The sequence below is a fragment of the Trichosurus vulpecula genome, chromosome 2 (assembly GCF_011100635.1).
Source record: "Trichosurus vulpecula isolate mTriVul1 chromosome 2, mTriVul1.pri, whole genome shotgun sequence".
Lineage (NCBI taxonomy): Eukaryota > Metazoa > Chordata > Mammalia > Diprotodontia > Phalangeridae > Trichosurus > Trichosurus vulpecula.
The window spans coordinates 430,558,001-430,572,499 of NC_050574.1; the positions used below are offsets into that span (position 1 = coordinate 430,558,001).

The following is a 14,499-nucleotide window of genomic DNA, read 5'->3' on the forward strand; positions in this document are numbered from 1 at the left end:
GGATTACGCATTATTTGCATCAATCCCCACAACATTATTGCCTTCCAGAAAAGATCTGTAACAACTCAAAAGAGGATGGCTTAATAAATCACATGAGAAAACCCAAGAGGAAGAAGACTATATATTGCCTATATTACTGCCTAGATTATGGAATACAGTCCCATGGACAATCTATAGAGCTTGGAGAGAGAGAGAGAGAGACAGAGAGAGAGAGAGAGAGAGAGAGAGACAGAGAGAGAGAGAGAGAGAGAGAGAGAGACAGAGAGAGAGAGACAGAGAGAGAGAGAGAGACAGAGAGAGACAGACAGAGAGAGAGAGAGAGAGAGAGAGAGAGAGAGAGACAGAGAGACAGAGAGAGAGAGAGACAGAGAGAGAGAGACAGAGAAAAAGAACAGTAAAAATGGAAAAGTTCCAGAACTGAAAAAAAAGGAATAGCAGAAGCTGGATTTCTTTTGAGAAACTGCAAAGTTGCTTTAATGGGCCTGAATTTCTCTCAGAAATAAAGGTACACCTTTAAATGCTAATATTAGATTGTTGGTGTTGTAAAGTCATGAGTCATGCTATACTACAGCCTCTACAAACTTTTCCTGCCAAGATGACTGCCAGAATGGGAAATACACTACCCATATTCCATGTAACTACTCCAAAGAAACCCTGAAATTCCCACAAGACCAAATAATGATTAAGAAATTCAATGAAAAAACACAGCAAGCAAATCTTTCCTCTCCAGAACTGCACAAAAAGTCAACCAGAAATCCATAGATTATTGAAAAGGAGGCCTCTTCTAGCAAAGGCAATGCCAACACAAGGTGGCCTCCTAGTGCAACCTGATGTGTGCCACCTGTAGCTTGAAAGCTTCTCTGTTCAGAGGCAGAAAGAGAAGAGGATTCAGTTGCCTGAGAACCTGGGTTAGGAACCTCGGATGCCTCAGGGAATAGTAGCAGCTGGTGACTAGTGACCAAAGAACAGCACCCAGCGTATTGCCACAGTTCTCAGAGCTGCTTTTCTCAGAACAGGGAAAGTCTGGGGCCCTGAGGTCTGTAACATTCTGTGCTGGGACACAAGAGTGGGCCCTGAACATGCATCCCTCTGAAAATTAGGATGGTACAAACAGAAGGTAGTGACCCCATAAAATAATATTGTTTTAATTCAAAAAACTGAAAAATAGAAAAAAATATTAAGCATCCTATATGAAAAAAATTACCTGGAAAACAGATTAAGGAGAAAAATTTGAAGAATCATTTGATTGCCTGCAAACAATGACAAAAGGAAAGGTAAAAGCCAGGATATTACATTTTATGAAATCATGAAAGAAAGCTGTGCAGACATATTAGAGCAAGAGCTCCTGTTAAATCAGAAAGCGAAGGAAAAAATAGAAAGAATCTACTGGTCACCTTCTGAAAGAAACCCCAAGATGTTGTTATGGGAAGACATGGGCAAGAATCACAATGACTGGAGAGCCAGGCCTGGATATGCTGTGATCTGCATCACTGGAGGGATGGACAGTCAGTGGACAAGCCTTTCAGTGCTTACTATGAGAGAGACACTGTGCTAAATTCTGGGAAAACAAATACAAGCAGGATGATACTTTTGCCCCTCAAGGAGCTTATATTCTAATGGAGGAGGACAACACATAAAAGGAAGTTGATGAGGCTAGAGTGGGAAGGGAGGTGATGACAAAGCCATGACAAAGGTACCAAATCCAGCACCAGGACATGATAAAGAAACAGCCTGAGTACAGCCCAGAGAGGAAGGAAATTTGGCTGGCCTGAGGGCTCTCCTTAAACAGAGGTTCTAGGGGGAGCCATCCAATCAGAAGGAGAGGCCACAGCAGGAGAGGGTACTTCTGGTACATGAATTTTCCGAGTTGGAGTGAGCTTCCAAGGACAAAAAAGTTTCTGGGGCATGTTAGATGAAGTCTGGAGTGCAGCCTGGAGATCCATCAATTAAAGCCCATATTCCTTTCAATATTTGAACATGTTCCAGTGTTTCACTAATGCCTTTACCTTTATTTTTTCAAATATTTTGCATTCAATTTCATTTTTAATTTAAAAAGAAAAAAATGGAACACATAACTTACTTAAGATAAGAATATTAATAGAAAACCCAAGGGAAAACAGCAAAGGAAGGTTAGTTATTTTGCTGTTCTCAGCAGGTAATACTTAACAGCAGTGCAGCTATCACAGTTTTAAATAAATTCAAATAACTAGGTGGGCTTGCATACTTGATTATTTACTTGAGCATGTAATTGTATTTTTTCAGTATAGTTAGCAACATAATTTAATGCTTAGATTCATACATTCATTTCCCGTATACATAATTATAATTTACTCTTAACAATGTTCCATGTTTTTAATTAGAGGGATATGATTTATAAGTAATTTTAAAAATTGTTGGTTGCATTTTCTAATATTTTTGTAAACAAGAATACTATATGAAATAAAACACCATGCTTTATACAAATGAAATATTAAACTAAATACAATTAAATTTTGATTAGTTGATATAATTATGTACTCAGAAATCTCTTATCACTCTATAATACAAATTGATTTCCTATGTAAAGGCAACTCAAAATTGTTTTAAATTTAAAAAATCAAGAAAAATATAGTTTACTTAGTTTTCTAAGTCTATATGTAATTGTGGTAGGATTAGCATTTTTTTATGCAGGCTGAGATGGTTTCCCTTTAAAGGGATGGGATTGGCTCTTCTTGTTTGGCTTCCTTGCTATCTGAGGAATGAAAGACCCAGCCTATGGCAAATTAGTATCAAAGGGATTCTTCTTACCCTGCAGAAACGTATTTCTGACATAGGAAGTCTGGTTTCCCTGGTACACGTGAAAGTGAAATGAGTAGCACCTTTTTTTTTCAAAGAAATACTATCTTTCTAACTTTATGAATTATATTCTCTTTATTTTTTTAAATTAGTAAAGTCATCTTCAGTGCATTTTATGGTCCTTATATATTTCATTGCATGCAAATTCTGAGCCTGAATCCCTGAGCTATCCTGAGCTAGCCCTGGCCCAGGATAGTAATGCAAAAGAGAAATACAATATACCAAAACAAAGATAGAATTTGCTCAAATCATTAATTAATATACAAATATTCAAGAGCTGCTTTTCAAACCAGTCAAACTACTAGTTAAAACCAATCATATCACTGGCTTTTCTGAAGGAGAAGGGAAAAAATAGCAATCAACAAATAAAAGTTTAATATTTTGGAGAAATATTTCTTATAAGCATATAAACATATATGTACAAATAAAAATACATTACTCATTTCTGTTTCTCATTGGTGATTCTTAGTGCAGTAAAACCAAATTGAATTTGACCTATAATGGTTTAAATTATTTTAACTAAGCAAGCTTTCCTATCAATATGTTAGGTGTTTAGCTCAATCAGTTACTTTGTTCAGGCTACCATGCTCCAAAAGCACTGCATAAATGCACAGAATTATTTTTATGTAAATTTGACAATCAATCCATTTATCTTCTGGACAATAGAAGCTCTGTAGGCCAATGACAGTACCCTGTTGATGCGGGAGATAATATTCAAAAGAGTAACTTCACAAAGATTAATCAGTTACTTAAACCACTGCATTTCAATGGAACCAAGTTAGTAGGAGGAGAAAGACATGCCAAGAAAGCATCATCTTTCAGAATTGCATTCTATAGAAACTGGGAAAAAATAACCACAATTTAATAGGATTTTTTTAAAAATGATGCTACAGAAAGAATCAACTGCAGAATAGCAAAAGATTTCTCTAGAAGGAATGGTTTCTAAGTAATTTAGGAATGGATATTTTGTTCAGAAAATAGGGCAATGATCTTTAGTCCCTTCATGTTCTAAGAGTGCACGAAACTATGAGATAGTAAGTTTGTTAACGTGTATTATAAGCTAAATGTAATAATAAAAACTAAAGGGTAAGTGCAGAATAAACAACAGGTTTATAAGGCCTCATAAAATTTGAGAATTTAGGAAATGAAAGGACTCAGGGAGGTTTGATATTAGGAATTTATAAAAGAGTAACTTCCTATGAACACAATTTTCACTGCTCTTCATCTCTGATTCAGGTCACATGAATGAAAGGAGTAGTCTATACTATTGGGGATGGTGGGGAGTAAAGAAAATAAAATAAAAATAGGAAAAGAAATAGGAAACAGTAGAAAAAGTAAAAGTTGGGGGAGCTAGGGATCTTAGGAAAGACAAAAGAAAATCACTGCTACTTAGATCTCCAAGATATTATCTCTATTCCTATTCTCAGTTATAATTTTCATCCAAGATTGAGTGAGGATGGTACTTCCTACATGAAGCTCAGATAGTAATAATAGTTATTATCTATATAATACCTCCTGTGTGCCATAAATTGTGCTAAGCACTTTTCAAATATTACATCATTTGATTCTGACAACAACCTGTGAGTTAAATGCTGTTATTGTTCCAATTTTATAGTTAAGGAAACTGAGGTAGAAGCTAAGTGACTTGCCCAGGTTCACACAGTTATTCATTAACTGAGGTCATATTTGAACTTAGGTCTTCCTCGCTCCAAACCCAGTGCTCTGTTCACTATATCCTCTGAACTGCCCGAGCTGTGCTTTCTCCCTCTTTATCTTGCCTTATCCTGTACCAGGTACTTTTTTATACATTCCTAAAAGAAAGTAAGCTCCTGGAGGGCAAGGGCTGCTTCCTTCTTTGTCTTTTCAATCCCCTGATCTAGGACAAAGTCTTGTATGTAGAACGTATTCAGTTCCTTGTTGTTTGATCTTTTAAATAGAGCTGAGATAAGGAGCTGTGTTTGTATCACTGGCTGCCTCTACTTTTTAATCCATGTACCTGTCAGGACTGGAAAGAGACATATTGCTCAAGGGATGGTTATGTGCCACAAGTAACTGGGAGAAAGTTGTCAAAGCAGTCTCAACTTCTCCCTTTAATTCTGATGATTTGTACTGCCCTGGGCTAGATTCCATCATGCCCCCAGGAAGTCATCAGAAACCTCATTATGTTATGAGATTGTATCAGACTTGAGAATTACACCTCATCTGCGAGCTCCATACCCTTTTACCTTCTGGCCTTCTAATTAGAGGATTATGGGGGAAAACAAAGGGCTCCTCCCAAAGTCTCCATTTAAAGAGAGCTACCAAGACAACCAAATTGTTATTGGTACTATCATTATGATCATCATTAGTAGTAGTAGTAGAATTAGCTAACATTAATATATAACTTAGCTCACGCCAGGTACTGTGTGCTAAGCTCTTTATAATTATCTCATTAGATCCTCACAACAACTCCATGAGGTGGGTGCTACTATCATCCCCATTTTACCATTGAAGAAACTGAGGCAAACAGGTTAAGTAACTTACCCAAAGTCACACAGCTAGTGTCTAGTAAGTTTGAACTTGGGTCTTCCTGATGCCAGGCCTGATGCTCTATCCACTGCATCACCTAGGCGCCGTTCTTCATTTCTTACCAAATCAACTGCATGTGTGGGCATGTATGGGCACCTTGTCTCTTCCTCCTCCATCCTAACCTTTTCGGCTTGCTTAGATGTGTTGTCTCCCCACATCAGATGGAAAGCTCCTTGAGGGCAATGGCTATCTTTCTTTTGTATACCTAGTGCTTAGCATTGTTCCTAACACATAGCAGGCGTTTAATAAAATGTTTATTAACTGAAAGACTGACAGACAACTTTTGTTACAACATACATTTAAGGAAGTTCAAAACAGAAGACCATGAGGCGCACACGAAAATACCCAAAGTTTTCCTAATCTTGACAACTAGCTACGTAAGTTGTTCAAGCAAAGATGTCAGGGGAAAAAAAGTGAAACTGAAAATTGAGATTTTCATCTTACCTTATTATTGCTGAATATGATAACACAATACCGCTTATTGAGGTCAAATGGAAGGAAATGAAGATTCAGACTTGAAGTCCCTTTAGCTTCCAGATACATAGACTTCACCTGACAGAAGAACTCTTTCATGAAACTGCATTTAATTGCTGCCAAAACAAGATTTAAAAGAAGGTTGCTGTTTTTTATGTACAGTATTTTGCAGTTTGTTAAAAATAAGGATACTTGAGCCTGACAAATGCAATGACTCCGGGAAAAAAAATGAGGACATCAGAACAGGGTAAGAAAACTGGTCAAATTATATGTACATGATAGTTCCAAATTATAATAATTAAAACACACACCCCTTCTGTTAATACCTGGTTGAATATAAAAATAAAAAGTAATCCATACTATCTCTAACAATTACTGTATTAGAAAAAGGATCTCAGAGGTTATCCTGTCCAAGCCCTTCTTTTTACAAATGAGGAACTTGAAACTGAAGGTAAAAAAGACTCATCAGGAGGACACAGAACATCAAAGGTGGGATTTGAACCAAATTCCATTGTACCACTACACAAAAGTACCGCTAGGTCATACGGTGAATAGAGTGTTAGGTCTTGAGTTAGGAAAAATCTGAGTTCAAATCCTGCCTCAGACACTTAGTAAATTTATGACCTTGGGAAAATCATGTAACCTCTGTTTGTCTTAGTTTCCTCAACTGCAAAAGGGGACAAATAACAGCACCTACTCTGCAGGAGTGTTGTGAGAACAAAATGAGATATTTGTAATGTGCTTATCACAGTGTCTGGCACATAGCAGGCAGTATAAAATTGATTATTCCCTCATCCGCTACCCCCAGATACTTACTATGAAATTAGGCTTGGTAATTGACTGAGGTATCAAAATAAAATATATCAACAAAAATCTGTCTAGAGATTTTTATATACATATAAATATATATGTACATATATATGTATATATGTACATACTTATATGTACATATATACATACAAATACACATATGTAAGGATATATATACACATAATTACATAGAAAAGGTATTTAAAGTACCACTTAAGTTTTTCTTGGATTCCCTCCAAAATTAAAGTATCAGCATATCATATTATTTGTCATTATATGTGATCATGTAAGTACAGTTGAATTTAGCTTTAAAAAAACTTCTGTACGAAAATCCTTTTTTAAAAAATACTATGAGTACATTTATTTAACTAAAGTTTTCACTTTAGAAAATAATGTTTTTCAAAAGGATTCACCATAAAATTCTCATATTAGAAGGAAAATACTTAGGTACATTTAAAATATGAATTATTTTTGAATGTGTATGCAATACAATATTTCCAAATATGTCTACTAAATTACATGAGATGTATATGTTCCCTCTACCTTCCTAAGCCTAATTGATCTAAAACCCTATTAAAAATAGGTCTAAACAATCCTCAATGAGTAAAATTAAAAAGAGAAATTGTAGCTAATAGTCATACTTTTGACTTTTTTCAGTGTTGATAAGTAAAGGAGAAAAAAATTGCAAAAAATAAAAAAAACAATAAAATAATTACCTGCTTACACACCAACCTCCACCCGCAATAACAGATAAAGTGTTATATATATATATTTTGTGACAGTGTACTCCTTGTAAAAATCCCTCTTCCTAAGTGTCCTAGCTGTACCAGATCTGAAACTGTATTAAGAAAGTATCAACTATTGAAACTGCTTCGTACTGGCTAGGCAATAGAGTAGTGGATCAATGGAATAGGTTAAGTACATAAGACACAGTAGACACACTATAGTAATCTACTGTTTGATAAACCCAAAGACTCCACCTTCTGGAAGAAGAATTCATTATTTGACAAAAACTACTGGGAATACAGTAGGCATAGACCAATATCTTACGCTGAATACCAAGATAGGGTCAAAATGGGTACATGATTTAAACATAAAGGGTGATACTATGAGCAAATTAGGAGAGCAAGAACCAGTTTACCTGTTAAACTTATGGAGGACAGAAGAATTTATAACCAAACAAGAGATAGAGAACATTATAAAATGTAAAATGGATAATTCTGATTACATTAAATTAAAAAGTTTTTGCACAAACAAAACCAATGCAGCCAAGATCACAAGGGAAGCAGAAAGCTGGGAAACAATTTTTACAGCCAGTGTCTCTCTCTGATAATGGCCTCATTGTGAAAATATAGATATAATGGATTCAAAGTTAAAGGAATACAAGTTATTCCCCAACTGATAAATGGTCAAAGGATATAAGCAGGCAGTTTTCAGAGGAAGAAATAAAATAAATTAAATTTAAGAAATTAAATTAAATAAGTTTAAATTTCAGAGGAATAAATTAAAGAAATTAAAAAGAAATTATTCTTTTTAATTTATTTATTTAACATATTTAGTTTTCAGCATTGATTTTCACAAGAGTGTGAATTACAAATTTTCTCTCCATTTCTACCCTCCCCCCTACTCCAAGATGATGCATATTCTGGTTGCCCTGTTCCCCAGTCAGCCCTCCCTTCTGTCAGCCCACTCCCCTCCCATCCCCTTTTCCCTTCATTTCTTGTAGGACAAGATAAATTTCTACGCCCCATTGTCTGTGTATCTTATTTTCTAGTTGCATGCAAAAACATTTTTTTTTTGTTTTTGAACATCTGTTTTTAAAACTTTGAGTTCCAAATTCTCTCCTCTCTTCCCTTCCCACCCACCCTCCCTAAGAAGTCAAGCAATTCATCATAGGCCACAAGTGTATCATTATGTATAACCCTTCCACAATACTCATGTTGTGAAAGACTAACTATATTTTGCTCCTTCCCAACCCATCCCCCCTTATTGAATTTTCTCCCTTGACCCTGTCCCCTTTCCAAAGTGTTTGTTTTTGATTACCTCCACTCCCATCTGCCCTCCCTTCCATCATCCCCCCCCTTTTTTAAAATCTTCTTCCCTTTTCTTTCCTGTGGGGTAAGATGCCCAACTGAGTATGTATGGTATTCCCTCTTAAGGCCAAATTTGATGAGAGCAAGATTCACTCATTACTCCCTCACCTGCCCTCTCCCCTCCTCCCACAGAACTGCTTCCTCTTGCCACCTTTATGCGAGATAATCCACCCCATTCTATCTCTCCCTATCTCCCTCTCTCAATATATTCCTCTCTCATCCCTTAATTTGATTTTATTTCTTTTAGATATCTTCCCTCCATCTTCAACTCACCCTGTGTCCGCTCTCTCTCTCTCTCTCTCTCTCTCTCTCTCTCTCTCTTTCTTTATATATATACACACATACATATATACATACATGCACATTCACTTATATATATATTATATATTATACACATAAACATATATATATATGCATATTCCTTTCAGCTACTATGATATTGAGGTCTCATGAATCAGACACATCATCTTTCTATGTAGGAATGTAAACAAAACAGTTCAACTTTAGTAAGTCCCTTATGATTTCTCTTTCTTGTTTACCATTTCATGCTTCTCTTGATTCTTGTATTTGAAAGTCAAATTTTTTTATTCAGCTCTGGTCTTTTCACTGAGAAAGCTTGAAAGTCCTCTATTTTATTGAAAGTCAATATTTTGCCTTGGAGCATGATACCCAGTTTTGCTGGGTAGCTGATTCTAGGTTTTAATTCTAGCTCCATTGACCTCCGGAATATCATATTCCAAGCCCTTCAATCTCTTAATGTAGAAGCTGCCAGATCTTGGATTATTCTGATTGTGTTTCCACAATATTCAGATTGTTTCTTTCTGGCTGCTTGCAGTATTTTCTCCTTGATCTGGGAGCTCTGGAATTTGGCGACAATATTCCTAGGAGATTTCTTTTTCAGATCTATTTGAGGAGGAGATCAATGGATTCTTTCAATTTCTATTTTGCCCTGTGGCTCTAAAATATCATGGCAGTTTTCCTTGATAATTTCTTGAAAGATGATATCTAGACTCTTTTTTTGGATCATGGCTTTCAGGTAGTCCAATAATTTTTAAATTATCTCTCCTGGCTTTTTATTTTTCTGTTCCGCCGCTTTCGCGTTTGCACTTGGTACCACAGCCTCCGATATGCAGAACAACGCCAGAGAGTTCGTGGATCTGTACGTGTGGCGGAAATGCTCTGCAAGCAACAGGATCATCGGGGCCAAGGAGCACACGTCCATCCAGATGAACGTGGCTGAGGTTGACAAGGTTACAGGTAGATTCAATGGCCAGTTTAAAACCTATGCAATTTGTGGAGCAATTCGTAGAATGGGGGAATCTGATGACTCTATTCTCCGACTGCCAAAAAATTATGGTATTGTTTCAAAGAACTTCTAATTGAAGAAATCTTGTGAAAAATGTCTTAATAAATCAGAAAAACAGGAAAAAAAATTACCTCTCCTAGATCTATTTTCCAGGTCAGTGGTTTTTCCAAGGAGATATTTCATATTGTCTTCCATTTTTTCATTCCTTTGGTTCTGTTTTATAATATCCTGATTTCTCATAAAGTCACTAGCTTCCACTTGCTCCAATCTCATTTTTAAGGTAGTATTTTCTTCAGTGGTCCATTGGACCTCCTTTTCCATTTGGCTAATTCTACCTTTCAAGGCATTCTTCTCCTCATTTGCTTTTTGGAGCTCTTTTGCCATTTGAGTTAGTCTATTTTTTAAGGTGTTGTTTTCTTCAGTGTATTTTTCAGTATTTTTTTGGATCTCCTTTAGCTAGTCATTGACTTGTTTTTCATGGTTTTCTCGCATCCTTCTCATTTCTCTACCCAGTTTTTCCTCTACTTCTCTAACTTGCTTTTCCAACTCCTTTTTGAGCTCTTCCATGGCCTGGGACTAGTTCATGTTTTTCTTGGAGGCTTTTGGTGTAGGCTCATGCACTTTGTTGACTTCTTTAGGCTCTATGTTTTGGTCTTCTTTGTCACCAAAGAAAGATTCCAAAGTCTGAGACTGAGTCTGGGTGTGTTTTCACTGCCTGGCCATATTCCCAACCAATTAACTTGACCTTTGAGTTTTTCAGCAGGGTATGACTGCTTGTAGACTAAAGAATTCTATGTTCCATGTTTGGGGGGGATGCGCCAGCTCTGCCACACCAGCACTGCTCCTTCCCCAAGAACCCCCAACCCGGACTGGGCTTACATCTTCAGCAGGCTGTGCACTCCTGCTCTGATCCACCACTTAATTCCTCCCACCAGGTGTGCCTGGGGCCGGAAGCAACAGCACCTGTAGCTCTAGAGTAGATCTAGAGTATCTAGGATATTAATGAAAAGACATGCTAGAGAAGGTGGCTTAGCCACACCACATATTAAACTGTACTACACAGCAGCAGTTATCAAAACTGCCTGGTACTGGTTAAGAAACAGGGGTGTGGATCAGTGGAATAGGATAGGTACACAAGTAGGAGAAATCAACAAGTTTAGCAATCTACTCTTTGATAAACCCAAAGAGGCCAGCTTCTGGGCTAATAATTCACTATTTCACAAAAACTGTTGGGAAAATTGGAAAATGGTAGGGCAAAAACTGGGCATAGACCAATATCTTACACCATATACCAAAATAAAGTCAAAATGGGTTCATGATTTAGGAGTAAAAGTTGATACTCTAAGTAATTTGCGAAAGCAAGGAATAGTTTACTTATCAGATTTGTGGAAAAGTAAAGAATTCATGACTCAACAAGAGATAGAGAGCATTACAAAATGCAAAATGGATAATTCTGATTATGTCAAATTGAAATGTTTTTGTACAAAAAAAGCCAATGCAACAAGAATTAGGAGGGAAGCAGAAAACTGGGAGAAAATCTTTGCAACTAGTATCTCTGATAAAGGCCTCATTTCTAAAATATACAGGTAACTGAGCCAAATATATAGGAATACAAGCCATTCCCGAATTGAGAAATGGTCAAAGGATATGAACAGGCAGTTTTCAGAGGAAGAAATTAAAGCTATCTATAGGCATATAAAAAATGCTCTGGATCACTACTGATTAGACAAATGCAAATCAAAACAGCTCTTAGATACCACATCTCTCCTGTCAGATTGGCTAAAATAACAAAACAGGAAAATGATAAATGCTGGAAAGGATGTGGAGAAATTGGAACATTGTTGCATTGCTGGTGGAGATGTGAGCTGATCCAGCCATTTTGGAGAGCAGTTTGGAACTATGCCTAAAGGGCTATAGATATGTTCATACCCTTTGACCCAGCAATACCACTTTTAGCGTTGTAGCCCAAAGAAATCACACAAGCGGGAAAAGGACCCATATGTACAAAAATATTTATAGCAGCTCTTTTTGTGGTAGCCAAGAATTGGAAATCAAAGGGATGCCCATCAATTGGGGAATGGCTGAACAAGCTGTGGTATATGAAGGTGATGGAATACTATTGTGCCATAAGAAATGGGGATGATGCAGACTTCGTAACAACCTGGAAAAACCTACAGGTCATAATGCTGAGTGAGTGGAGCAGAGCCAGGAGAACGTTGTGCACAGCCACAGATACATGGATTCCGTGAGGACCAACCCTGACATACTGCGCTCTTCTCAGCAACCTAAGGGGAAAGGACAACTCCAGGGGACTCACGATGGAGAATGCTATCTTCATCCAGAGAAAGAACTGTGAAGTTTGAATACAGATCGAGGCGCACTACAAGCTTGCCTTTTTTTGCTTCTCTTTTGTTTTTGTTTTTGGGTTGTTTTTTTTTTTTTGGTTCTGTTTCTTCTTTCTCATGATTCATTCCATTGGTCAAAATTCTTCTCCACAACTTGACTAGTGCATAAATTAATTCAATGCGAAGTTATACATGACAGTTATATGAGATTCAATGCCATCTTGGGGAGGGAGGGGGGAGGGAGGGGAGAAAATCTGGAACTCAGAACTATGTAGAACTGTGTGTGGTAAACTAAAAATAAATAAATAAATTTAAATAAATAGATAAATAGTATAAAATGTAGATCCATGGTTTTATAATTAATCCTCTTTTTATTTTGTGCTGTGTATATGGAAATGTTCTTTTTTCTTTATATATTTAGGTTCAAATGATTTAAGAATAAATAAAATGAAAGAAAGTTAACTTCATTGCTAGAATCTATTTCACTTAGTACTAATTGTAAGACAGTACTTCCTTACACGAAACCAAATTTGTGTGTTAAACAGTTCTTTAAACAGAACCAAAACTAGTTTTCCCTTTTTTGCTTTCTGGGTCCAAATGGAATAATTCAAATCTCTACTCCACATGATAGCCCTTCAAGTACTTGAAGACATTGAGCATGCACCACTAAGTCTCTTTGCCAGATTAAACATCTCTTGTCCCTTCAATTGATATCATTTGCTTATGGATTTTAGGCTCTTCACATCCTGGTCATCCTTCTTTCCATGGGCTTTGGTTTGCAAATAAAGCCAAAAAAATAATACTCTAGATATAGTCTGACCAGGGTTGAGTATAGTAAGATCTCATTTATTCCGTATTACTCTAAGATAATATTATCAGTCCAAGGTAATATCAGGTGCTTTTTTATGCCTCATATTCCCAAAATTATATAGCATAATGTATCTTGTGTAGCTACTATCCACTCATATTGAGCTTGGAGTCCACTAAAAAGTATTTTTCACATAAACTATCATCTAGTCATATCTCTCCCATTCTGTACTTGTTCAGGTGGTTTAAAAAAAGAAGTTCATATGAAAAACTTTATATTTATTCTTATTAATTCTTACAATTAATTTTGTTCCATTATTGGAATTTTTCAGTATCTTTTTAGATCCTAATTCTTTCATCCACAGTAACACTTATTGCTCTTATTGAAATCTGCAAATTACTTCTTACCGACTGAAAGCAATGAATCTAGTAAGTAAGAGCTAGCATATATGTGGTATTTTAAGATTCACAAAGTGCTGCATAATCTCACTTGCTATCTATGTCATCATCTAAACCTTTGATAAAAATGTCAAAAGAAGAAAGTCCAGGTTGAATTACTAAGACATTCCACCAGAGAACTCCCTCCAAGCTGGTATAAGGTCTAGTCTTTAGATCTAGTCATTCAACATGTTATCAATCCATCAATATATACTGTCATTTGCCCGTCATTTGGGGAAGAGTTGAATAATTTATGATATTTGAATGTGATGGAATGTTACTGTGCCAAAAGAATGGATGAAATGGCTCAGTTCAGAGAAATGTGGAAAGAACTGCATGAACAAAGCAGAACCAAGAGAAAAAAATCCAATGAATACAATATTGTAAAGGAAAACAACATGAGACAATTAAGAATTCTGATAAGTGTGATGGTCGGTTATGAGTCTAGAAGATAGGTGACAACATACTTCCCATCTTTTGCAATAAAGTGACATGAGACAACCATTTTCAGACATGATTTATTTGACTATAATTATTTGTAGCTAAAGTTGCCTTTAATTTGTGGGGAAGGACAGTGAGGGTGGGAGTAGGCCGGGTGTGATAGTGATAAAAAAAAGGAAATAAGGAAAGAGCATAAATGAAATACTGAGAATAGGAAAGGAAGCTTAGGAAGGAATGTCAGCAGGCAGGGTAGTGTTTGTACTATTATGTTGAATTTAATATAGTTTTTTTAAATAATCAGTGTTTGCTAGATTTATAATTTCATGTCCAATCCTCTTTTTCTAGTCCATGTACAAGGAAATGTTCATGTTTTGTTCTTGTA

General features: G+C 36.3%; 2 protein-coding genes across 2 annotated transcripts in view; one reads left to right on the forward strand and one right to left on the reverse strand.

Annotated features, from left to right (window-relative positions):
* CFAP47 (cilia and flagella associated protein 47) overlaps positions 1-14,499 on the reverse strand; it is a 965,255-nt gene that overhangs the window by 522,173 nt on the left and 428,583 nt on the right. Inside the window, exon 43 of the mRNA XM_036744194.1 lies at positions 5,848-5,993. Coding sequence (XP_036600089.1) covers positions 5,848-5,993 — 146 coding nt within the window. The remainder of the gene's footprint in view (positions 1-5,847; positions 5,994-14,499) is intronic.
* Positions 9,908-10,159, forward strand: LOC118837931 (40S ribosomal protein S21-like). The gene has a single exon (XM_036745082.1). The coding sequence runs from the start codon at positions 9,908-9,910 to the stop codon at positions 10,157-10,159; it is 252 nt and encodes an 83-aa protein (XP_036600977.1).

What these genes read in the sequence shown, in the direction of transcription:
- LOC118837931 (XM_036745082.1), top strand. Translation starts at nt 9,908, where the DNA reads ATGCAGAACAACGCCAGAGAGTTCGTGGATCTGTACGTGTGGCGGAAA.